Source organism: Balearica regulorum, chromosome 4 (assembly GCF_011004875.1).
Source record: "Balearica regulorum gibbericeps isolate bBalReg1 chromosome 4, bBalReg1.pri, whole genome shotgun sequence".
Lineage (NCBI taxonomy): Eukaryota > Metazoa > Chordata > Aves > Gruiformes > Gruidae > Balearica > Balearica regulorum.
In genome coordinates, this window is record NC_046187.1 from 72,691,181 (window position 1) to 72,715,425 (window position 24,245).

A 24,245-nucleotide genomic window follows, 5' to 3' on the forward strand; every position below is an offset into this window, starting at 1 on the left:
GGTGTGTGTGATGCAGGATCTCTGTTACATGTGTATAGAGTTCAGGGTAGTGCAATGGGGGTAGCTTGAACCATGAAGCATTACCACAATATAAGGGCTACAGAAATAAACATTTGTTTAATAACATACCACTTGCTTTATGAAATATTTTACTGGTATTGGAAATAGAATCAAGAATTCTTTGGGCCAGAGTTAATTCCCTTTACAGGTAAAACACAACTTACCATGCACAGAACTCAACTTTTGAGAAGGTAATTTTATCTTCCTCATTATTCTGAGTATTTGCCGTCTTGGGCTTGCATGTATGATCATATTCAAGGCCTTACAACAGAAATTGAGTGGGCTTCATTTTAGGAAGCAAATCACAAATCCCTTTGACATTTCATGCTTTCATAACACTTTAAGTGGAATATCAGTTAAGAGTAATTACTGTATGGTTAATTTACAATGTCCTGATAAATCATACATTGTTTACAAAACTCAGACAACTTGTCTACTAATTTTTTCCTTGTGTATGATATTAAGTAAAATTCGTGAGAACAAGTCTGCAAAATATATATAAGCTTCTTTTTCAGCCTCCCATCATTTGTGTATGTAATAACCTTGTGTCCAGCTTCCATTAATATTGTGTAAAAACTTTGTATGAGAATTGTCCTTCTACACAGTTCTGTAGGTCCACGTTCCTCTGTGTCCTTTTGTTTACTCTTGACCTAGTTCTTAACAGCGTCTCTGAACAGGTCCTAGATCCTGCTTGGCCTCTCTGCACTAATTGTGATTTTGTAGACCTCAGTCACACTTTGCCTATGTGGTTACTTTTTCAGGTTGGAAAAGTCACAGCCTACTTGATCATTCTTTGTCCAGAAGTTGTCCATAGCTTTGATCATACCTTTTGTCTTTCTCTAAACCTTTTTCAATTATACTCTTTAGATTAGATGTTAGGAAGAAATTCTTTACTGTGAGGGTGGTGAGGCACTGGAACAGGTTGCCCAGAGATGCCCCATCGCTGGAAGTGTTCAAGGCCAAGTTGTATGGGGCTTTAGGCAATGTGGTCTAGTGGAGGGTGTCCCTGCCCATGGCAGGGGGGTTGGAACTAGATGGTCTTTGAGGTTTCTTCCAACCCAAACCATTCTGTGATTCTGTGATTCTATGATTCTCTTGGCATTAAGTGAATCTGAACTACGCTTACTCAAGATATGAGTAAACCATGGATTCGCATAGTGGCATAATTATTTTCTGTTGTTTTTCCAATGGCTCCCAATATTTGACTTTGAATTTTTTTGCCAAGTGGTGAGCTGATGTTTTTTTGAAGTTGTCTGCCAAAGACCCAAGCTCCTGCTTGTGAGTTTAGAGGCTGTCATTCTATATCTGATGCTAAAATTGTTCTCCCTGTGTTTACTAGTTGAATCTCATCTTGCCATTTTATTATCTGTTTTTCAGACTTCAAGATCCCGTGCAGTTTTTCAGTCTGCTCTTGTTATTACCCTGAATAATTTTGCTCTGGTAGCAACCTTTCAGACCTCGTTGCTCTCCCCATCTTTGCAGATCATACATGAAAGTAAACCCCCAGGGTCCTACAGAACTTAAGGAATGCCATCCCGCTCATGTGAGAAATGGTTGTTTAACAGCCCCTCCCTATTTATTTTAAGAATTATTTATCTATTTTGGGCCCCTTCCTCTTATGCTATTGCTCCTTAGTTTTCTTAAAAGCCTTTAGTTGAGGTGTTTTGACAGAACCTATATGGAAATCCAGAGGCTGCCTACTGTTCTTCACAAGCTTCTTGACCCCTTCAGAGAGCTCCCAAGAGGTTCCCTCTGCAGAAGCCATGTTACTTCTTCCCAGTCAGATCTTCCTATTATGGTGTACCTATTTTAGCTTTGCATATATTCTGTTAAGTTCCTTGGTACAAACATCAGGCTGACAGAATAAGAGTTGTTTGAATCCCCTTGGAGTCCTTTTTATTTTTAGAGATTGCCATCTTTAAACTCGAGGCATCACAGAGGTTTTAAATGAGACGTTAATAATTCATCTGATAACTCATTCTTGAGTTCTCCTAAAACTCTTGGGTGAATATTTTTTTAATATTTTGTTAACAAGTTAGTGGGTTTTGTCTGTTTTAACCATAGCCTCTTCCACAGTTACTTTGATTACATCTAATTCTCTCTATTCGTTATTGAGACTACAGTACATCTGTTATTGGCAAATAGTCCATCTTTGGACTATTTAATAGTCTTTTGCAGAAGCAAAGATGGAGGTATTTTGTTACTAGATGGTCGTTCCTTTATTTGGAAATGTTCCGCTATTAACTTTTTCAGTATATTCTGAGAGACAGAAATGCTGGGGATCTACTGAGGACTAGATTAAAAAATTATATGTGTGTAGATCCTTAGTTTTCTCATATATCTATATATAGTTCTTGCCTCTGAATCACTAGTCATGTTATCAGTAAAAGAGAGAATTCAGTTACAAAACTGAACTTTGTGGACCTTTTCTTACTCATGCTGCCTGGGCGGTGACTAATCACTGCTCTTCAATGGTATTTTTAAATTGGAAGATCACATTAGGCTTCTCTGACTGCTCCCTATTACATGCTTGTCAATGCCAACTTAACCATAGGGGAAACGTTGGAGACAGTAGATTATTTTCAGAATGATGGACCCATTAGCTAGAACAATAAGCAATCTAATATACATGGAATAGCTGCAGGATATGCTCATTCATCAAATTGATAAATGTATTTACTTTCTAGTTACTGTAAGTCACCAACTAGGAAAAGAAAATTTTCTTTCCCTTGTCTGAATCAAGCAGCTGTCAAATGCGTACATTTTGACACAAACTTTCTTTTAGTAAATCAGTTCTTAAGCTATGCAATATGACATTATTTATAGGTGTAATTTCAACAAGCCAGTCAGGTTTACTGTAATTAATCCTGTAAGTCTGAAATACGTGCTATTTCAGGCTTCTCTATCTAGCCTCGATATTCAGTGGAGTTTAAAAATCAGATGAAATACTCTTCTACTTAAGATTTGTCTATTGATATGTCTTTACAGCTTTGATTTTTAAGTCATATTTGATGTCTTGCTCCATTATTTGCTTCTAAGTACCTTGAAGACATAAAACACAAAGGGCACGGAGAGTCTTGGGCAGTAGCATTAATAAGATGCAAATGACGAGAAAAGCACTAGCAAAGATGTAGTCAGGATCTGATCTGCTACAGGGACAATGTGATAAGTAAAGGCTGTCATGTAGCAAACCAAATTGTTCAAGCGGGGAAATAATGTAAGAATAATAGGGAAGATGATAAAAGTATGACAAAGCAGCATTTGGTGGTTTGGGGTAAAAGAGGGCGTAAGTTAACAACAAAACCAAGCTGTAGACCTGTATCTAGTATTCCTTCTTTTTCCACTGGAAGGAAGTAATACAGATCTTTAAAATGCTCATTCGGTCATATTCTGCCTGCTTCTAAGGGGAAAGAAAATTACAGAGAGTGAAGATCGTGGGGTTTTTTTGGTGTTTTGGAAATACTTGGCTTTCTATTCCTTCCAGAGTTGAAGAGTCCTTGTGAAACTGCTAATTCTACATGTTTTATGCAGTTTGGCAGCTTGTTTCATATTTTCACGCAATGCTAGTGTTTTCATGTCTTAGTCTGAAATACCTGGTTCTGTTGCATGTTTGTTTACCTACATACTGTCATTAAAATAGCTCTGATAGAAGAAAGGATTCTTAAGTGTAGTTTCTCTCTTTTCTGCTGCAGGTTTATTATGTCTAGCTTAAATTATACTTCTTTTGTTGTTGTTGTTGCTATTTTCCTTGATATATATGGTGAGTGTACTCTTGAGGAAGCCTTTTACAGTGCACCTGAGAATTGGCAAAAAGAGCTGAAACTGGTACTGAGAACTTACCATCTTCACACTTTCTGCAAGCTCTAGCTGTGTCCATCGGCTGTTAGATGCTGGCGCTGTTCACGTTTATTTGTGGGGGCTTAGAAAATAGAATATTTTGCCATATGCTTTTGCAGTGTAAAGAGGAGGAATGAGGCATCCTTTGAAAACCACGTTTTGCTGTTTGCTGATCTGTATTGCAATTCTAGAATAAGATGAATAATTTAATCTTCTCCGCTTGGTATTCAAGTTGTCCCATTTCTTATTGTTGCAATTCTGTAGTCTGAAATTGTCTATATTGTAATATATTTAAAATTTCATTTCCTCAGCATATTAGAATGACTTTTTACAAAGATGAACACCTGTTTTATACAGTTGGTTTCTAATTTTGATTTTTCTGCCTGTATTTTATTTTATTCACTGCTTAGCAACATGTGACATCTGTGCACAATTTCAGTACAGCAACTTTAAGATAAGTCATTCCACCTTTATAAATGCATGGAAAAGAAGCATTTGTATTTTGGGGATGGCTAGCATTTACATTTAAAAAAAACAACCAAGCAACAAAAAACCAAAAACAAGCCCATGAAAATTACCTTTCTAGCTTGTCTTTTGGATTATAGCATTTGATTCTATAAGTGCTCTTTTATCAAAACTGGATTGATACTGCAATGCAAATTAACCTGATTAAATGCCTTAAATTCATGCTTTCCCTGTAATACTCTCATCACAATAAGACTTAAGAAAATTGTGTGTGTCTTTACATGATAAAGTTGCCTTTTCCATAATAATTAATGGAGAGCTGTGCATGTTCACATAAACAAAACCATGTCAGCTTAGTGCCTTGTATTGATTATTCTTTTAACCAGCTATTCAGAAGTAAGACAACTTCCGATCAGCAAGAAGGAAATAGTAGTTGATTGGGAACAAAGTATCAGCCTTTCAGCTGCAGAACTTCCCTTAAGCAATCCTTTTCCTGACTGTTGATTGAAATTCCTCTGTTCCCCTTCTGGTATTCTGTTTCTTTGTGCAACTGGCCCAATTCAGATTCAGTATAAATGAATTTTTTCAATCCCTCTTCCTCTTCTTTTTAACAATGCAAGTCTCAAATTAAAAGTGACAGTGTTTGACCTTGTCTATTGAACACTGATTTTGTGTGGTAACCTGTAATGTGACTGCTGTTATGAAGCCTCGGCATGCAAATAAAAGGTGTCAGTGTTTTGTACCAGCTTCCCTTTTACTAGGTCCATATATCAAATGCAGTAGCAGTGAACTGCATTAACTCTCAATGTATATTCCTGAAATGAGTGTAGTAGGCAAAACAGAGTTTTAAAAGCCACTTATTTAAGTGGATTTGGTATAGCTGACATATGAGGCTTTACAGTTGGCTCTCATGTAGTGCAAGATAGAGAAGATCTGTGCCAATTAACTAATGTAACATGGAATGTAATTGTAACTCAAATAATAACATTCATGAAGAAACCATCCCCTGAACCAAGGAGAGGTTTAATTAAAAGTAAGTGGCTGGAAAAACATTGCAGTAGAAAAGAGCACACAAAGCAGGATGAAAGTGGCTTTCAATTTGTTTTTAGCTTAGAATAGTTACTTAAAGCTGTTGGCCATTTTTTGTAAATGGTTTGTTAATTAAGTCTGCCAGTATTCCATGTAAAGAGGCAGCCACATCACCCTGTGTCACTTTGCTCTGCTGCCTCAAATCTTTACTCAATATTTTTATCAGAAGTGCTGAAGAAATCTATTTTGATGAGCGTGGATGGTGGTTTTATCCCATGCTAGAATGTAATTTTTAAAATAGCACTGTAGGCGTTTAAGACCTCACAAATGAAACAAACTTTTGCCACCTTACACAGCTTGAACAGTCCTATGAATCCTAATCCAACACAATGTTAGTTTCAAATGAGCATAACGTGTGGTGACGTTCATGTCACCTGTGGGTTGGTGTGGGAAGAAAGGGTTAGCTCTGATCAGCTACAGAATGTGCCTATATGCACATACCTCCTTCTCTTCTTATAATTGTGCTAATGAACATGCACTCCGAGCTGCCATCAGCTGATAACAGGAATCATGAGTTGGGAAAAGCAGGTCAATTCACCTCAGGAACTACCTGCATCTTAGAAAAGCTGAGCAAATCTTCAGGCAGACACTAATGAGAAGAAAATTCTACAAAGAGGTATCCTGAATCTGGGTGTACTGCAAAAGAATGCAGTGAGTATGTCAGGAGACAGGTTTTTTAAGGTTTTTTAGAAGAAAAAAGTGGCTATTTAGTATACACTGAGAAGGTATCAAATAAAATTATTACTGGAATCCCATTTCTTGGTACTAAATAAACACAGAATTTCTTATCTGAAGACTTACAGCTTGAATATGAACCAGAACTAAACATTGTAAATAATAAATATTATTTCTGGTAGAAAAATTCAATCTGTATTGGTATACAGGAGTGGAAAAAATGTTTACACATAATAATTGTTGAAACTGCACATCCTTTACTACAACCAACTAACTTGTGTGAGTGTGGTTTGTTTCAAATGTGCGCAGGCAGTTTATGTTGCCAAATGATGACTGATCAGGTGGATATCTAATCCTGAAATCAGTGGATGCCTCAGCATGGCCAGCTTTGTGTACCAAGTAAAAGATGGAGTAGTAGAAAATTTATGGAGCATTTTACAATGGCAAATGGTGTTAAGACAAGGCTTAAAAAAAGGTGAGATAGTGGAGCTGATGAGAAAAAGTTATTCTGATAGCGACTGGTTAGAGGTGAGAGGATTCAAATGGGCAGGGGGGGAGTATAGGGAAAAGGTGTGCGGTGAGGCTTGTAAGCTGATCAGAGAAACATCCATGTCCACGAAGTTAGCTCAGGATAGAAATTGATTTTGTGACTTGGGACAATGTTGACAATAAATATCATCTACTCTTAAAAGAATTGGATTTCAAATATATCAGGCAGAGCATCACAGAAAGCACTGAAGGACAGCAAACCTGACATCTTTCAGAAGAAGTGTTACTACCCAAATCAGCTGGCAGGAGAAATTTGGAAATGGCAAGGAGGTGAGAGAGAATAAAAGAAGGTGCTGACTTTGCTAATTGTTCTTGCTTCCTGGTTCTGCGGTTCAAAGATAACTTCATTCTGAACAATACATTTCATCTGTGCAAGACAGCTTCTCCTGCTCAATCATGCTGTGAAATCACATGCTAATGGCTTTTTAATATCATTTAGCTGCCATAAAACAGATAGTAAAAGTACATTTTAGTAGCATGACCATATTGTCAGATTGGATGGGTAAAGGTGATGAGCTATAAAAGAGTAAGCCTTTGTTTAAATGCATATATCTCCTCATAATGAGCAGAATTAGCAAGGGAAATTATATAAGACGGATGAAAGTTAAATAGATTTTTGTTCAAGTCTGATAAAATTATTTTCCAGTTGTGACGACTCTTCTTTCAACTAAAGCATAGTACACTTGGGATTTATTTTCAAATTGCCAATCAGAAATGAGGAACATGAAGGGGTACATTTTCCAAGAGATTAGTGGGAGGTATGCAAACAAATCCTATTATTTCTCAGTGGGATTAGAGCACATACCTTCTGTACACTGCTTTGAAGAATTCCCTTTAAGCATTCTTCCAGACTTCTAGCTGCAAAAATAGCTACAATAGTAAATTTCGTGGAAGAAAAGAATTTGAAACGTAGCTGGTTTGAATATATACCCCGCATACGCCTACAAATCAAAAGAACATAAAAAGAATTTGCTAGTAATTGTGGAGAAGTAAGGTAAAATAATCCTGACCTATATAATTACATGTCTTTTAACTGAAGATTTTTCTTAGGTTTCTCTGTGTTGTCCAAAGATTTCTGTTGACTGAACATTTGAGTTCAGCAGGCTCAAATGGTTGTTCGGTACTGCCTAGAGCTAATACAACTTTGATACCTTTGCTCTAGATCACATATTTTCTTATCTAGTATAATTTATTTTTTTTCTAGCTTGTGGAATTTCCAGTACCTGAGCAGTAAATTGTTACTGAAATAAAAAAAATGGTCTTTAAGATAGTTCTGTAGTGCTTATGAAACTATATTTAATCTTCTAGTTTATGTTGATAATATGATGATCTAAACCGATGTGTTATTTAAAGGTTTTTCATTAGCCCAGGGATGCCAGAGAGAAGTTGTGTACCATTCATTTAAATTATTCATATCCTTTTACTTAGTAGCTAGTGGATTTCCTCTAAGGACGTGTCAGTGGTTTGCCGTGGGACTTCTTCCTGCTCACCTGTTGGTGTACAGCACAAAATTTGAGGTACATATACGACAGTTATAGGAGCTGAGCAAATTTAGGGGTAGGTGTATTATCTGCATCTCCTTCACTGAAGAGTCAGCTTTCTGCTCTCACACAGACTTTTTCCTTCACACTGGAAGGAAACGTAGATCAAACTTGTCACCATACTTCAGAAGTCCTTGACATTTATTGTTCAGGGTGTCTTGGCCTGGAACACACGGTGACTTTATGAACTTTCCCTTTTGTTATGTCTTCATTATAAGGTTAAACCATGCTTCAGCAGCATGGGCACGCTATTCCCTCTACACCCTATGAAAATGTAAGAGCCTTGGTTCTTTCCTGAATGTTTTAACTGTATGACGTGAATTAAATTGAAGTTTTTTATAAAATGTGTGCCCCTGACTTTGCCAAATTGTCTGTCCTTTTAGGGAGAAAACAGAATAAGTTTGTATCATTTTCTGAAGAGCAAAAATATGACTGCCAGTTTACTCTTATTTATGTATAAGCCGTGACAAGCCATGAGTTATCACAGTGCTCTGTTTTTTTACCTTTGTTCGCTTCAGCAGTTCATTTTGTTTCCGTATGTTTTTTCAGTTCTCAGGATGGCTTACGTGATTCCCCCCTCAGCTCCATCTCCAGCAGTGACTATGAGAGTGTTTCTGTCACTACATGTAGTCTCTCCAGCATATACGCTCTGAGGTAATAACATCACTTCGCAGTCAGATTTGACAAATGGTATTGGGTAATGCTTGGTTAAAAATTTTCATTGAATTAACAATCAAGTGACAGCAACACTTCTGAGTATTCTTCCTTTGGAACAGCAGGTGCTTTTTTTTTTTTTTCCTAGCAGTTTTCTTCAGTGCTGTGGCAATTGAGAGGCAGCTATTTCCAGAAAAGTTTTAATGCATACAGCAATGAATTATGTATGTCTATGATTGCCATTTCATTTGCCCATATAGTATTTCTTGAGAGACTTCAGGTTTTAGCTTGAAAAGTACCAAATATTTGTCTTATCGAGGTCTTGGTTTTCTAGAAAACGTAGGGTTTTTTCCATTTTGTTTCAGCTAGTAAAATGAGGGAAACATTCCAGTTAATAATTTAACTTCCACAGTGGTGTTGGCCAAAATTGGTAAGAATATTAATTTATATTCTCATCTTCTGAAACTGCATGAGAGTTTTGCCTTTGTTCAGAGCATTTAATGAGAACAATAGAGGAATAAAGTTTAGGGCAGAAAAATGTAACTAAGGCAGAAATATGAGTTCTTTGCTTGTTTCAGTGTGTGCGTAATGTGTGCAATGTATTGCATACATTGTATGTGGTAATGTTTTTACTCTGGTACAGGCAGATTAAAATAACACTATTTCAGTCGAGGAAGATCATCTTCCACTGCTTCTTGTCCTCCCTTTTTCATGTATGTATCTCTACCCAGTGCTCAGCTGAACTTAAGGAATTCTAAATTTTGTCTAGGTTTGGGGATAGAAAGAGGGGTAAAAATGTCTTTTCTAATAGTGATAGAGGAAATAGTACATATAATAATTTTATTTTTTTTAGAATGTGCCCATCTTCAGGTTCAATTTTTTGTTTCATATTTTCAAAATAAGGGCATAAAGATGCAAATAAAATTGTTTTTCATTATTTTAATTTCGAAATACATTTCCTTTCAACTGTTTTTCAAACAAAACCCAATTTACCTGCATGTGACAGTTGCCCTCTTCTGAATACTGTATACATCAGACTGCTTCACACAGGGCTGTCTGAACGGACAACAGAAGTAACCTGAGTTATTCCTGAGGAATAAGTGGAGCAGTGAGAATAAGGTCTTCATTAGTTGCACCACCCCTTTTCAAGGCCTTGTTGTACTGCCTTTGTATGTTATTATTGTAGTTGCCGCTATACTGATGCTTAGGTAAATCAGATCTGTCTTTTCCCTTTTTTCAAATTTTGTTTTGCTTGCAGTTTGTTTTCTAAAGCAGTATTTGTACATCTGCATTTGTGCTCTTGGCCACTGACCTATAGCGTTGTATCATCCCTGGGTGTCATGCAAGAAATCCAAGTCACCTATTTTTCTCTGATAGATATTACTAGAGATCTAGCTATTGTAGTTTACGGTCCAATTAAAAAAGAAAAGCTAAGTGCCTGCTTGAATATACTACTATGAATTTCCCCTTTTGAAATACTTAGTTTAAAAAAAGTTTAAACTCCCTTTAACAACTTAATTTAATAAAATAAAGGGAAAAAAACCCCTCAGAAGTCTGTTTCACAGTAGTATGTTCCTAGATCTGTGTTGCTTCAAAATGTAATATTTAGTACATCTATTTGTATTATGTTATTTTTCAGGGGCTCCCCTGTTCTTTTATCTTGTATTAGCTAATGAGTTTTATTTGGCTATTAAACAACTTCTCTAAAGTTGTAGCATTTGTTTACTACAACAAGCATGATCCTCGCAGAGGCAATCTCTACAAAATGTTATTTTCTGAAATAACTAAGTTCTCCCTGATGTCATGTGCCTATCCAAAATAATACCTAAATTTTTTTAATGGTTTCTTTTTTTTCATCTGAAATATGCCATTTTAATGTACTTAATGTCTTGCTGTTTTCACTTAACAGCAATTAGAAGTTTAAATTTGCAATTTTATCTGAAAAAAATAATTATCTAAATGTAGAATTCTTGAAATGCATTTATTTGGCCTTTCAACCTCCTGTGAATCATAAACAATCCCTTTATGCTGTTGGATAACCAATACTGAGGCTGAAAGTCGTGTTGTCAGATTGTGGTGTGTTTTGGAAATACCCAAGTGCCTTCAAACAATTCTGCTCTGGTAGCAAAACCAGCTTAACTGGAATAGCACAGTCTTGAATGAACTACTAGTGTATTAAATTGCACAGACTGAATGGATTTGAAACAATGAAGATGGAATTCTATATTGTTTTTCAAATGGAGAACCAGGGAGAAAATTCCCGCTGCTTGGATCCCAAAGCACCCACAGGCTGTTGTTTGCCCTTTTGGTTTTTATTGGGAGGAAAAAGCTGATAGGACTGTAGGAATCATTTGGGACCTGTTAAGAGGCTGCTTCAAATCAGCCTGTGATTTCCTGCCTTAGGCTTTTTCCATCATCAACCAGTGCTGTGTAATTTTTTTGAGCTATATTCATCCCACCTAATTTTAGGCACCAAACTGATACACCTAAATTAGGTTTGCTGCTGTAGGTTCCCTGTTCAGTCAATGGAGAAAAGTGGAAACCTTGGTTAAGCGTGTAATTTGTTGAAATGCATCTGGGCCAAAGATTTTTAGTCTTAAATCAGAACTATGATTGCATACTTGATTACTGACTGTGCTCACACAGTAATTTGACAAACACTTTAAAACCTTCATCGATATTTCTAGAACATTGGAAAAAAGGTACAGAGGGCTTCTCAAATGGTTTTGCTAAGGAAAGTTTGATTAATTCATTGGTACCCGATCTGTGCAAAAGGTTCCTCCTCCTAGCCTCAGAGGTCTGATGGTCAAGAACTTAAATGTTTAGCCCAGTTTGGAAGATGCTTGTTCGTTAAGCGGTATCTAGACTTTAGATTGATCAGTAGTCAACTTTCTCAGCAAAGATTAAGTGTATTCCATGTATTTCAGAAGATTTTAGAGAAATTGTGCTTTCATGCAGACTCAGAAGAGAATGCAGAATTTTTTTGTTACATCAGTGTGACTGTGGAATAATTCTGCTGACTTGAGTGAAAATGAGATGTTTATAACTACAGCAGGGAAGTGGCAATTGATCCATTGGTTATATTAGCTCCAGGAAACAATCCATCCAGTTTTTCATTTTTAATGGCTTCTTTTTCATAAATGTAATTTTTAAGACAATTTTTGATATAACTGTAACTTACTGAATTGTAAATATGCAGCTAATAAAATACACTACTGGAATCTTATCCATTTCAGTGTTGGAAGTAGTGAAGTCAGTAGCTTTTAAAAATAAACTGTTTGCGGGAATTTGTCTGTCAGCTTTCAACCTGCATTAGAATTACTGGGCAAGATCCTGAGAGAACCATTAATTTGAGTGGAAACCTAAGTGAAGGCTATTCATATGCTAACAGAATGAGATGACTTGGTATGCTTAAAGCCAAGAATGAACCCAATTTCTTTGAAGGACTGGAGCTAGAAAATGGCAAGAAAAATGTTGTTTTGGGAATGATGAGAAAAAATAGGTGAGACAACAGAAGAACAAGGTAGTTGCAATTAGTTGATTTCAAGCCTCATTGGAATTTTTGGTGTGAGGTGGTGCAAAGGAGGAAGAAATACTGATGAATCTGTATTAAAGTGTTTGCCTGTCTAGACTACATGGTAAAGCCTACTTCTTTGTTTTAAAGTTTTGATAAGACAAAAAATGGTAACTTTAAATAACAACTTTTAAAGCTAACCTTAATGATACAACAGATGCTTTCTCTGGTCAGCAGTCACTTTTTTATTTTTAGATACGTCATTGTGGCTTAAATATTGTTGTTTTGTATTATATTTTTTCTTACAGTTTTAGACATTTGCAGAAATTGGTGGTGAAGTTTTAGCCTGTTATTTACAGTCTGTACAAAGAGTTCTCTGAAATGTATTGTGACTCAAGTCTATGCCAAAACAGCAAGAGCTTGCCAGCAAATAGAGTGGGATATTTATCTGGCTATTTCTGTTAGAATATCTGTATTTGCGTACATATGGGCGGAGCCCAAGGTCATTGGCTTGCTGGATATAGTCAAAGGATATTGCTTACTTTATTGCCTATTTTGAGTACATCCCTGTTAGTATAAACACACATGTGAAACAAGGCAGGGTAGGTTATCTGAGTATATAAATGAGATGAAATTTTGATTGCCTGCTTCAGGATGTTTTGCAGGAGACTGTTTTGAAGCTACCTTTCCAGCCAGTTCATAGAATCATAGAATACCCCAGGTTGGAAGGAACTTCAGAAGATCATCTGGTCCAACCTGTTGTGGGAAGGGAAGCCTAGATGAGATTATCTAGCACCTTTTCCAATTGAATCTTGAAAATGTCCAGCAATGGGGACTCTACCACCTCCTTGGTCAGGTTGTTCCAATGATTGACTGTTCTCAGTGTAAAAATGTTTCTTTTTTATATCAAGATAAAATCTCTCCTGGAGCAACTTGTTCTCTCCATGTGGCTCCTTGTGAGGAGAGAGCCTCCATCCTCTTTGTAGCCACCCTTTACGTACTCGAATACTGTGATGAGGTCCCCCTGAGCCTTCTCTTTCTTCTCCAGGGAGAAAAGACCTAACTCCTTCAGTCTCTCCTTGTAGGACAGGTTCTACATCATCTTCATGGCCTTTCTTTGGACCCTCTCCAGTCTGTGTCTCTTCTTGAATTGTGGAGACTAGAACTGGACACAGTACTCCAGGTGTGGCCTGACAAGCGCTTCGTAGTGGGATGATCACATCTCTATCTCTGCTAGTAATGCCCCTGTGGATGCAGCCCAGGATCTGATCTGCCTTTGCCGCTTCAGCGGCACGCTGCCGACTCCTGTTCTGGTTGTTGTCCACCAGGACTGCCAGGTCCCTTTCAGCAAGGCTGCTCCCCACCCCACAGATCCCAGCCTGCGCTGGGCTCTTTGGTGATGTCATCCACAGTGCAGGATCTTGCACTTGAGTCTGTTCAACTCCCTTTGTTCTTGCCAGCTCATTCTTCCAGCCTGTCCAGGTCTCTCTGTAAGATGGCTTTCCTTTCTGGTGCATTCATCTCACCACCCAGTTGGGTGTCATCAGTGAACTTGGTGATGGTGCTCTCAGTCCCATCATCCAGATCGCTTACAGCATGGGGGCCAGTATTGATGCCTGGGGGACCCCACTTGTGACAGGCTGCCAGCCTGTCTAAAAACCATTGATCGCCACTCTGAGTGCAGCCTGGGAGCCAGCTGCCTGCCCATCTCACAGACCAATCACAGTTCTTCTGGGTGGACAGTCTCTTACAAAACCAGGTTTTATACTGTGCTTTTTCATCAGTAGAACTCAGTGCATCAAAAAGGATGCAAGAAGGAATAAAAGCTTGGCCATTCACCAGGACTGTGAATTACACTAGGAGAATTCAGTTTGTTCATCTCATGGTCCAGAGCTATGCTACCAAAGCTACAGCACAAATCACATGCCCACAAGTTTCAGTAAAGAGATCACAACTACCCTGGGGATCTTGTAGAGACGATAGTGTGTAGAGCAACCAATATGTTAACCATGTATTTTAGCTGATGTGTCACAGTCTTCCTGATCAGCTGTGTCTCCAGATCTCCTGTCTTGCAGTTCTACCATTGTTAACTTGGTCAGTTTATATTTTTTTTAAGCTGTGCAAAATGACAGATTAACTCTGCATTAATGTTCGGAGCTGTCATTTTTGTTTTAATCAATGCGTTACTGTAGATTTTTCCCCTTTTTTTTTTTCTATAGAGCTACTTTTTATGGAAAAGACTGCTCGTAACCAGAAAAAGGCTGGTTGTAATGGCTTTACACGTACTGTACTGGAATCATGGAAATAAAGAGCTCAGAAGGGTTGTGGGAAGAGAAAGAGGTTTATACCTTGAGCAAATCAGAACGATTTCCGGTATAGATGCTATTCCTGCCTAATGATTTTGAGCTGCAAACCGTCTGTGTATGTTTTAGGCACTGTGTCTGCTATTTTGTACAGCTCTGTCACTCAAGCAGTGTGAGGGCAATTAATACGCATATTAATACAGTCATCAACAGGCTGCTATGTACCATCTCCTTGCTTTGCTGCTAAATCCCTTGCCCCAACAACCAGCAGAGCAGTACCAGCAAAACAAAAAAGTCAGCGTTGATGAGGTCTGTCAGCTTTTGCTTGTGATTTTAGTCAGTGAGACATATGTGACTGAAGCAGATGTCTCTAGTTTTTCACCGCCAGGATTCTTCTTGATGTGTTTCATGCCTATCTTGTTCTTCACCCCACAAGACAAAAAAAAAATCAAATCTCCAAATGGTGCAGCATTTTCTAAGCTTAGTGTTCCCTTTTAGGAAATTCCACAAGGTATTTTTGGGTATATGTGTATTTTTGTCTTCAGTAACAAGTAACTGATGCAGATTTTATTTTCTCAAGGAATAACCCAGGCAGCTTGTGTGAACTACTTGTTAACAAGTGCTTGTTACAGTGGGAAGGTGAAAATTCAGTTGTTGGAAGTTTCTTGGTCTTTCCCTATTAAAATGATAAACTTCATATTTTAGAGGTGTTAAAATGTCTGATGTGGTTGAAGTAAATTAAATATAAAATAAGTTGTTCTCTCTGTATATTAAGTGAAATAGGGCAATATTTTAAGCTGATTAGCATCAGTGGCAGAGGCAATAAGTCTGTTCTAGCAAAATTGGTAGACACCGCAAAATTTGCCATTTGGGGGCTGTATTCCAGGTGGCATGTCAAGCATATCATCTGGCTGGGGTCTGACGCAAAGTGATCATAATGGGTTTGTGTTCTTGTTTCTACATAGCTCACTTGTAATTTTCATTTTTAGTAATTTGGCCACATTTATAATCATGTTCCTTTTAACGATGTGTAAAAAATCTGTTCTTGAATGTCACTTGGTGTTCCCTGTGCTACTAATAGAACAAAAATTGCTGGTGTTCAGAAATCAGACTTTATTTTACAGATTGGGTTCCCCCCCCAAAAAAAAACCCTTTAGAATAGGAGTTTTGAGATTATGTGTAATTAACTAAAATCACTATAGTAACTGCGGTTTTTGCAGAGTTTTTGGCAATGTCTAAAAGCAAGATACATTGTAAAACTACAATTATATTGGAGGGAAAAAGAGAGGATTTCCTCATACTTACAGTGGCACTGAAGGTGAAAAATGAAGAGAAATCTTTCTTTTCTAATTGTAATTTTAAGGCTCCACCTAATACTTTAATTAGCTTTTCTCAGCTTTGACTCCCATGGCTGGATGCTGAATTCCTAGGGGATTCTCCTAGACCCTAGGATGCTTTAATGCTTCAGCTGGTTGCTCTGTATTATTTTTTGAGGGAACTGATGGAGGCGATATGCAAGTGTTGTGCTAATAAGTTTCCCTATCCCTCAGAGTTCCTCTTGCTAGAAAAACAGTTTTCAGTGCTGCTTCTCCATCTCTGTTTCTGCCACACGCAGGAGTTGCAACTCAAGCAAGTATCTGCTGGAATTGGACGCTAAATTAATTCACTTCTTACTATGCCATACAGAATAGGTGCTTGTGTATTGCAGAGGACATTCCTGCCAAGCTATATGAAATTGCTCTTTGCCCTTGGAAGTATTTGTATCCAGCATCAGGTATCCAGGTTCTATCTGTCCTGTGTCAAGTTCTGGATAAGGCGTAAAAGCTGGAACCAATGCGTTTGTATCCCTGTATCAGATACTAGACCTGATAATTACATACCATTTCTTCATAAGTGCTGTACTATCTCTGTTTTTCACTTTCAGTTCATGATTATTTTTGACATTTAAATATTTCTGTGCTCTAACTTTGTATTATTTGTCTTTTTGCAATGTGATTGAACGTTTCAGATTTTTAAATGCATGTTTGATTACAAGGAAGTGTTCAAAAAACCATCATGGTGGAATTGAGAAAATCTTAGTAGAACCTAAGCAATATTCTAACTTCTTATATTTTCAGTTCTGTGTTTTTCTTGAATTTTACAATATCCTTTTCTTGCAGGTTTTATCCCTTTTTGGTTTAAATTTTAAGAAAAACAGTAAATGTAGTAATTTGCAAGTATCTCACATTAAATTTGATGGTTAGAAAGCAGCCCTGTTGATTAATAATGCTCTGAAGTTATTTGCTCATATGCAGTCTTACAGGGGTTTTATCTATAATGACCAAAAAAAGCTATGTTGGAAAGAGCACTGTTAAAGTTGATAAATCCTGTGCTGGCAATGTTGTTTATTTTAATTCTCATCTGAAATACAGGATCTTTGCATTCTTCTGAAAACCCAGGCCAGAGTGGTAATGAGTTTGAAATAAGCCAGTTGTCTAGGTAGAGTATCTTATGGTGAATCTATTTAACAATATGTTGCTTCAACAGCTGTGGTTTTTGAAAAATCCGACATAGTAAGTACAAGAATGCTCGGCAGTTTGAGGTTTGAAGAGCTGAGGAAGGATTCAAGAAGATGTTCTTCCAACAGAGTGGGCAGCAGTGGAAGCTGCCAGGGTGTGGAGCAGAAGTTGTTGCTGTTAATTTCAAATTCAGTAGTCTTCAAGGCTCAGGAATTTTACCTAAGATATCATTTAGGACATATGGCTAATCCCATTAGCCAAATTACTTATTTTAATCAGCTGACCTCAGATTGCCCACCTCTTCTGGAGCAAAAGATGCTAAGAAGGGGCTTCTGCAAATCTTGCAGTGTGTGAAAAATAATTCCCCTACTGTGGAATTCAAAAGGTTGACAGCAGATGGGGCTTTTAGCACATGTCCTACCATGTATGGCACTGGGCATCCCTAATCTAATACATGTGATAATGCTGTAGCCTAGTCAAGTCCACTCCTTCTGTTGGTGCCTGGCTAGATTGTTCCTGATAGAGGGATTTGCATGCAGTTGTATTATTTGTTTCTCAAGACAAAGTTCTGAAGCCTTGGGAACACTTTATGGCTTGGTTTTTTTCACTCTTTAGCCTTTTCTCTTAAAGTAGGAAATACCTGAGGGATTGCATTTTAAACCCCTCTTGATTTAATAAAATATTAGGGTTAAAAAGTCAAGAAATAAAAGTTCTGGATTAAAGCTTTTTTTTCAGTCAACTTTAAATGTAGCTTCTGGGGTCACTCCTTAAAATGTATTCCTTAGCTAAATAACTGTGCTATTACGCAAGTAACAAGACATGTTCTGGATTTGGTTTAAATGACTCTAAAATTGAGTGTGTAGCCACCCCCTTCACTTAAAATAATTGTGAGAAACCATTAATCTCACAATTTTCCTCCCAGCCATATCAAAACTAGTACATGTTAGAAACCAAAGGGTTTTAACCTGCTGTTTATTGTCTTTCTTGTGAGAGTATCCAAAAAGAAATGCCAGAGGTACTACGAAAAGCAGAATGAGAAGTAGTAATTTTTTCTTTTCACTGCCATGGAGTTGTACTTCTCTTACCAAACCCCTATCGCTTTTCTGTTGTCATTCCTCCTGTATACAATCTTTGCCTTTCCCCAACTATTGTCTGATCTTTTAGATGGTCTTTGGAGCAGTTGTTTGTTTTTGTTTGTTTGTTTGTTTTTTCAAATTGGAACCCAGAGTTGAATACAGCCTGACAAAGTATATGAGTAATAGCTTGGGAAAGACAGGTTGACAGGTTAGTGGTAGGGTTTCCACTTAGAGCCTACATGAGTATCAGTGGGATGAACATACCAGTTACTTGACGTAGTTTTAGAAATTATGCGCATACAATAACATAGATTTGCCTGCAAAAGTTTTGGTTTGGTTTTTTTAATTTATTTACTTCAAGTATGAAAAAATTCAGATGAGAGAGAAAAGACCCCTTAAATATCATAGTTTGGATAAAAAGTTTGGTATTGATATTGTACATAGAACATAAGGTGGCCATTGTGCTAAATTTTGTATGAACAAAAATGAAAGCCAGGGAGCTCCTGGTAGTGTTTTATGAGAAATATTCTAAGAACTAGAATAGTCAAAACATTTATATGAAAATTCATGTCCATGATATAGCTATACATGTAGATATCTTTGTCCTAGTTATTTAAAACATGTAACATTTTGAGAAATGGACGTGAGACATTCATAAAGGCCAACTAGTGCAAATGAATTGATGTCATTTAAGTCCAAGGAACTGCACTGTTTAATACTTTGTGGGCAGTCTGTCATCAATTTTTTAATGAACTATAACTGATATTTAAGAATCGGACTACTGTTCCTTTATAAAAACTTTCAGCATGGTTTAGAGTTGCAGTGTCCTTTTGTGTAAATAGGAATGTGTAAAATCATAGAAAACTTTGTGAAATTGTCACATTTTCTTACTGTAGAAGGCATCTCACCTGCTTCCATGTGGCATGTATGAAATTTTGAAGAGCAACTTTGTCTCAAAGTTTATCACTCTGGTTTTGCAAAGTGGGTAAACCTCTGTATCAGCATAGTACCATTTAATATATGGATTTTGAATTTACTATAAAGTGAATTCACAAGCTTTGAATTCATACAACCGCAGGAAGGTATTACTTGTTGTTGCAAATAGTAGCATCCTACTTCAACCTATGCTTGTGTAGTTTGTTGGAGATTTCTAGAGCAAGTGAACAGGAATCACTGATGTCCAGGTATTTCTGCAACATAGGTACTGAATTCTGTTAACACTTTTCTGTTAAACATTTGTAGTATTGTTCATAGAACTTCTAAGTGGTTTGCTCTTAGACTTCATTGGGATGAGTTTGTCTTGTTGGAACTTGAGCCCTCTTGGTTTAACGGCACCACTGACAATCTTCTGAAATCTGTACCTGAAAATCAGTTGTAATCGAAGACCTTGCCTAAAATCAGAGACTTAAGGTGAACTTACTTTCCTTTTAAATTTGGTAACATAATTGCATGATCTATAGTAGAATAGATATCTTGGGTTTTCTCCTTAGCAAAAGGTCGTCACTACTTGCATTTGATCAAAGATTTCTAAAACCAAACAAACCATTTAACCACTTTAAAAGCTTTTTGTGATACTTTTGAAAACATAATAGTTCAGTTCATTTCTTTGTATTTGTTATATTCAATACAGTGAGTTTTTAAATTATTTTTATCTGCCATTGCTTAATATTTAATGTATACTTAAGATGCTCTGAGCATTTGTTTGTAAGTATTGAGGAATTCTTGGAGAGAATCTCATACACACTGCATTCAGTTCAGAGCAGAATTCAGGTTTCATGAACCAAATACTTCTAGACAAATTTGGAAGGAAGCATATCTTAGAATGGTTTGGGTTGGAAGTGACCTTCAAGATCATCTAGTTCCAACCCTCCTGCCATGGGCAGGGACACCCTCCACTAGACCAGGTTGCCCAAAGCCCCATCCACTCATGTGTCCTCGAACACTTCCAGGGAGGGGGCCTCCACAACTTCTCTGGGCAACCTGTTCCAGTGCCTCACCACTCTCACAGGGAAGAATTTCTTCCTAACATCTAATCTAAATCTCCCCTCCTTCAGCTTAAAGCATTCCCCCTTGTCCTGTCACTCCATGCCCCTGTAACCAGTCCCTCTCCAGCTTTCCTGTCGGCCCCTTCAGGCACTGGAAGGCTGCAATAAGGTCTCCCCGGAGCCTTCTCTTCTCCAGGCTGAACAACCCCAGCTCTCTCAGCTTGTCTTCATAGGACATCTATGAGTGGTTACAGATTTTACTGCTATTGATTATTTTTTGAGCAGAAATGTAAAATATTTAAATTTGGACCAACTTTGAATCTACTTTGGCTATTCAGTTTTAGACTTTGCTGCTTTTACTGTTTTTGGATGAGTGTCAATGCCGACCAAATACAGCACAAAGCTGTCGTCACAGATTGTTACCTAAAATGACTGGCCACTTCTGAAAATGTCAGTCATAATCTTGTTTCACAGTCCTGTTTTCCATTATGTTTGGATACTACTGCTTAATCTGGCTCACAAAGTTCCAAAGCATACTTAAAGCTATAAAGCAATGTGATTCTACGGGTGAAAGATGATAGTGTACAATTACATTATCGAGTTTTGTTTGCTTGTACGTATTTGTCTAAATTTCACAGTCGAGCTTTGACACCAGGCAACTGTTATAGAGATACATCTTTAAATTGTTTGAACAAGTGTTGCTATTCTTCTGACGTGACAAATGGAGAGTAATTTTAAAATTGCTGGGTAAACGCTAGCCAAGTTAGGTAAAAAGGCTAATTCGTTGTATCTGCCAAAGGGTATCTTTTCCTTCATAACATGTAAGCAGGGAATCAACCTTTCACATGTCTTATTCCTTGATATTTGCCTTCAGACATGATAACTTTGAAATTATTTTACAATATGAAAAATAAATACATGATAAGCATTGTTTATACAATAAATATTTTGCAAAGGGAATTCCATGCTTATTTTGTTCTTATCTCTTAACGTAATTCCTTGGGTAATACAGGGTTCTCTTCAACCAAGAAGTTGCGAAAATGAGGACTTGTTTCTAACTCCTTAGTGTGGCTATTTATATTCTGCAGCGGTACTTGATTCTGCAGATATGGGCAGTGAAACATTCCAGATCTGAGTGTAGTCTGACGTTAATGAAATGCTTCCTACACGTCTGGTATCAGCTCAGAATTTTGAGCCAAATTATGCATGTTAGATAAGCCAAGTAGGAATGGTATTCCTTATGGAACTAAAAAAATAACTTGTCTGAAAGAATAATTTGGCAAAAAGGTAAGCTAAACTTTGTAGATCAAAATTCAGGTTTATTTTCTATAATATTAATTTAAAAAATCAAGAGAGTCTTTAATATTTGCATAGATGCAAGTACTGCTATTTGGGATACCCTGTTACAAGAAAAGGTGGCTCTTCTGCTCTTTAACTGAAACAATTGCTATGTTTCTGTTCTTACAGTATTTCTGACTGCCTCTACAATATTAATTTTCTGGCTACATTCTTTAACAATAAGATATGTTTTAAAGTGAAGAACAGATGGTCATTAGTCATTCTTTGAGAGTCATTTTCATCTAAATCTGACTTGGTCCTGTTGGTAGAGTAATTGTTTCTGTCTCTGTAGGTGATTCTTAGGTCCAGTTTTAAATTATTCTGGAATATTCACTTTTCTCTTTCCCATGGCACAAGCAATCCTGAATAAAAAATATCCTCTTTTCTGAACCTCTTGGATATGGATATTCCACTTTACATGTAACTGTGCATAGGAAGGTATGTTATCAATGGGAGTATGCATACGTGCTGACCTTGCATCCCACAGTGCTGAAGCAATTTGTATGTGCTCTGTGCCAGGGATTTTTAGGACAAAAAAGTTCTATCCAGTATTGTGGTGTTACATGACCAGTGTTAATGATGCACCACAAAATCTAACACAGAATAGCCTGGAACAGAAGTAGGTCAAACCACATTCCTTAGAGGAATTAGGAAGTAGGTAAAACTTCATTCCTCCCAGTTGGAGGAGACTGGGAAAGGCAAACATTGTTATTAAAATCAGTCAGAGCTTGGTCAGAATTGTGGAATAAGCCTTTCTTCCTTTCCGCAAAATGGGAAAGGACAAAGTAGCTCATAATCTTGAGAAGCATTCTTCGTAGCTCTCTGACCACTTAACACCTTACTTTGAAATATTTCTTCAGCTGTGATTTGGAGGGAAGAGTCATCCTTGAATCAATACCCCTGCTTTCCCCTGCGCCAAGGCTTCTGCTTCAGAGAGACCATTGTGTTGGGGTTATATAATGACACACACAGGCTGGTTTGTCTCTGTCATGAGGTCCGTGCTTGCATGGGAGAGCAATCACTCTATTATATCACTATATAATATCTATGTCTATAGTATATCACTGTAAGATCAATTCTTTGAAAAACAAAGAGAAAAATTAGACCTTATTTGGCCATGTTATGAGGCAGACAAACTCCTTTTATCTGTATACGTGAGCATTTGTGCAAATAGGCAATCATCTGCCATATACTGTTATGAATCGGGGATCGTTTCCTGGCTCTTACCACCTTTCCATTTACACCTTTGTAAGCCATGTTCTTAATGACTGTTTCATTGTCTCGAACACAGACCTTTCCACATTGACAGGTATAGATAGATAGATACATATACTATCCCCAATGGAAAAGCAAAGGAAAAATTCAGAGAATTCTCACTCGCTTCTCAGTGTTTTTAATAAACCTAGTCAGTCGTGGTGCTGAGGGAACTGTAAGCATAGAACTAACATCTTTTTATGAGAATTTGCTTTTAATAATAGCAAATGATAACATGAACAAAATGAGTCTTCTTGCAAGCCTGTTCTTTACTCTGTCTTTGAAAGAATGGGAAACCAGTTAAGGTATTCATGCTACACATTTTCTATTGTTATTTCCATCAGTAACTAATCTCCAGTAACTATTTGTTTTCACTTCTGTTTTTACTAGGGCTTTTAAGATTGTATGGTCTAATAAATTCATTTTTACATTTTCAAGGATTATCTGTATAGCCTACAGGCAGAATTTCAAAACTGTATCCCATAAAATTTTGTTATAAATAATTGTTACCTGTGTGTCTCATCCTGCAATAACTGTTCATGTGTACAGCCATAGGGATGGGATCTGCAAGGTGCTGAATGTTTCAGCACCTAATAAAAGCAGAGTGAACTTGGAAAGTGTTAGAAACTACTTCCTTCATTATGCATGCTATTTATGCAGTCATTAACTTTTTTTTAACATAGTAGTTGTCTGCATAGTAGAGTGTGCTGGAGTGTTGGACAGCCAAAGTATGATTGTAAGTAAAATATTTTAGTTTTTTGTAATCCTTAGTGAGATTAATTTCTTTCCAGTATGTGGGGAAATGGTTTAGTGTTCCTCTGTCTCTGAATATGTCTCTGAATAGATGTGTCGTCTTCACTCAACACAGTGAATCCTTAGGACTTCAATGTAATTACATCCTGCACTCTACTTCCAATTAAGGGTTTGTCCATTGGCAAAGTGCTGCTTTTTCCCCCGAGTACTTCCTTTTTTTAAAAAAATACATCTTGATTTACACATAGTTTAGGAAATTCCTGATATTTGAAGAAGTTGGATTCCCACCGTAGTTTCCCTGAGGTCTCAGGTTGTTTCAAGCTCCCTCTCCATAAAGTGGGAGGGGGATGAGAGGCTGGAAATGTCTGGCAACTGTACCTCTGGTTTTTAGAAGAAAATTTAAATCTCTACTAGACATTTGGTGACACATTTTAATCTCTTTGGAGTTGATGATCCATTCTTTTACAATAGTTTGGCATTTCATCAGTTTCTAGTTAGGTATATAAGGGGACTAATCTACCTCTACTGTGTAAATTATATTTTATCACTCTTCTTTCCAGTTTTTATGTAAGGTTATATTTAGATTCTATTCTCACTATTTTAAGGTAACATAATTCAGAAATTCTTTTTTTTTTTAAATTAACCTCCGCATTA

The 24,245-nt window shown here is 37.1% G+C and overlaps 1 protein-coding gene across 5 annotated transcripts in view; it reads left to right on the top strand.

Annotated features, from left to right (window-relative positions):
- ZFYVE28 (zinc finger FYVE-type containing 28) overlaps positions 1-24,245 on the top strand; it is a 157,231-nt gene that overhangs the window by 115,467 nt on the left and 17,519 nt on the right. For 2 of the 5 annotated variants that reach the window (XM_075752661.1, XM_075752662.1), the window contains exon 9: positions 8,766-8,870. The exons of 2 other annotated variants lie outside the window; for them this stretch is intronic. In XM_075752661.1, the coding sequence (XP_075608776.1) occupies positions 8,766-8,870 (105 nt within the window). Of the gene's footprint in view, positions 1-3,752; positions 4,232-8,765; positions 8,871-24,245 lie in introns of those variants that run through there. One more of the 5 variants, XM_075752665.1, reaches the window with a different exon arrangement.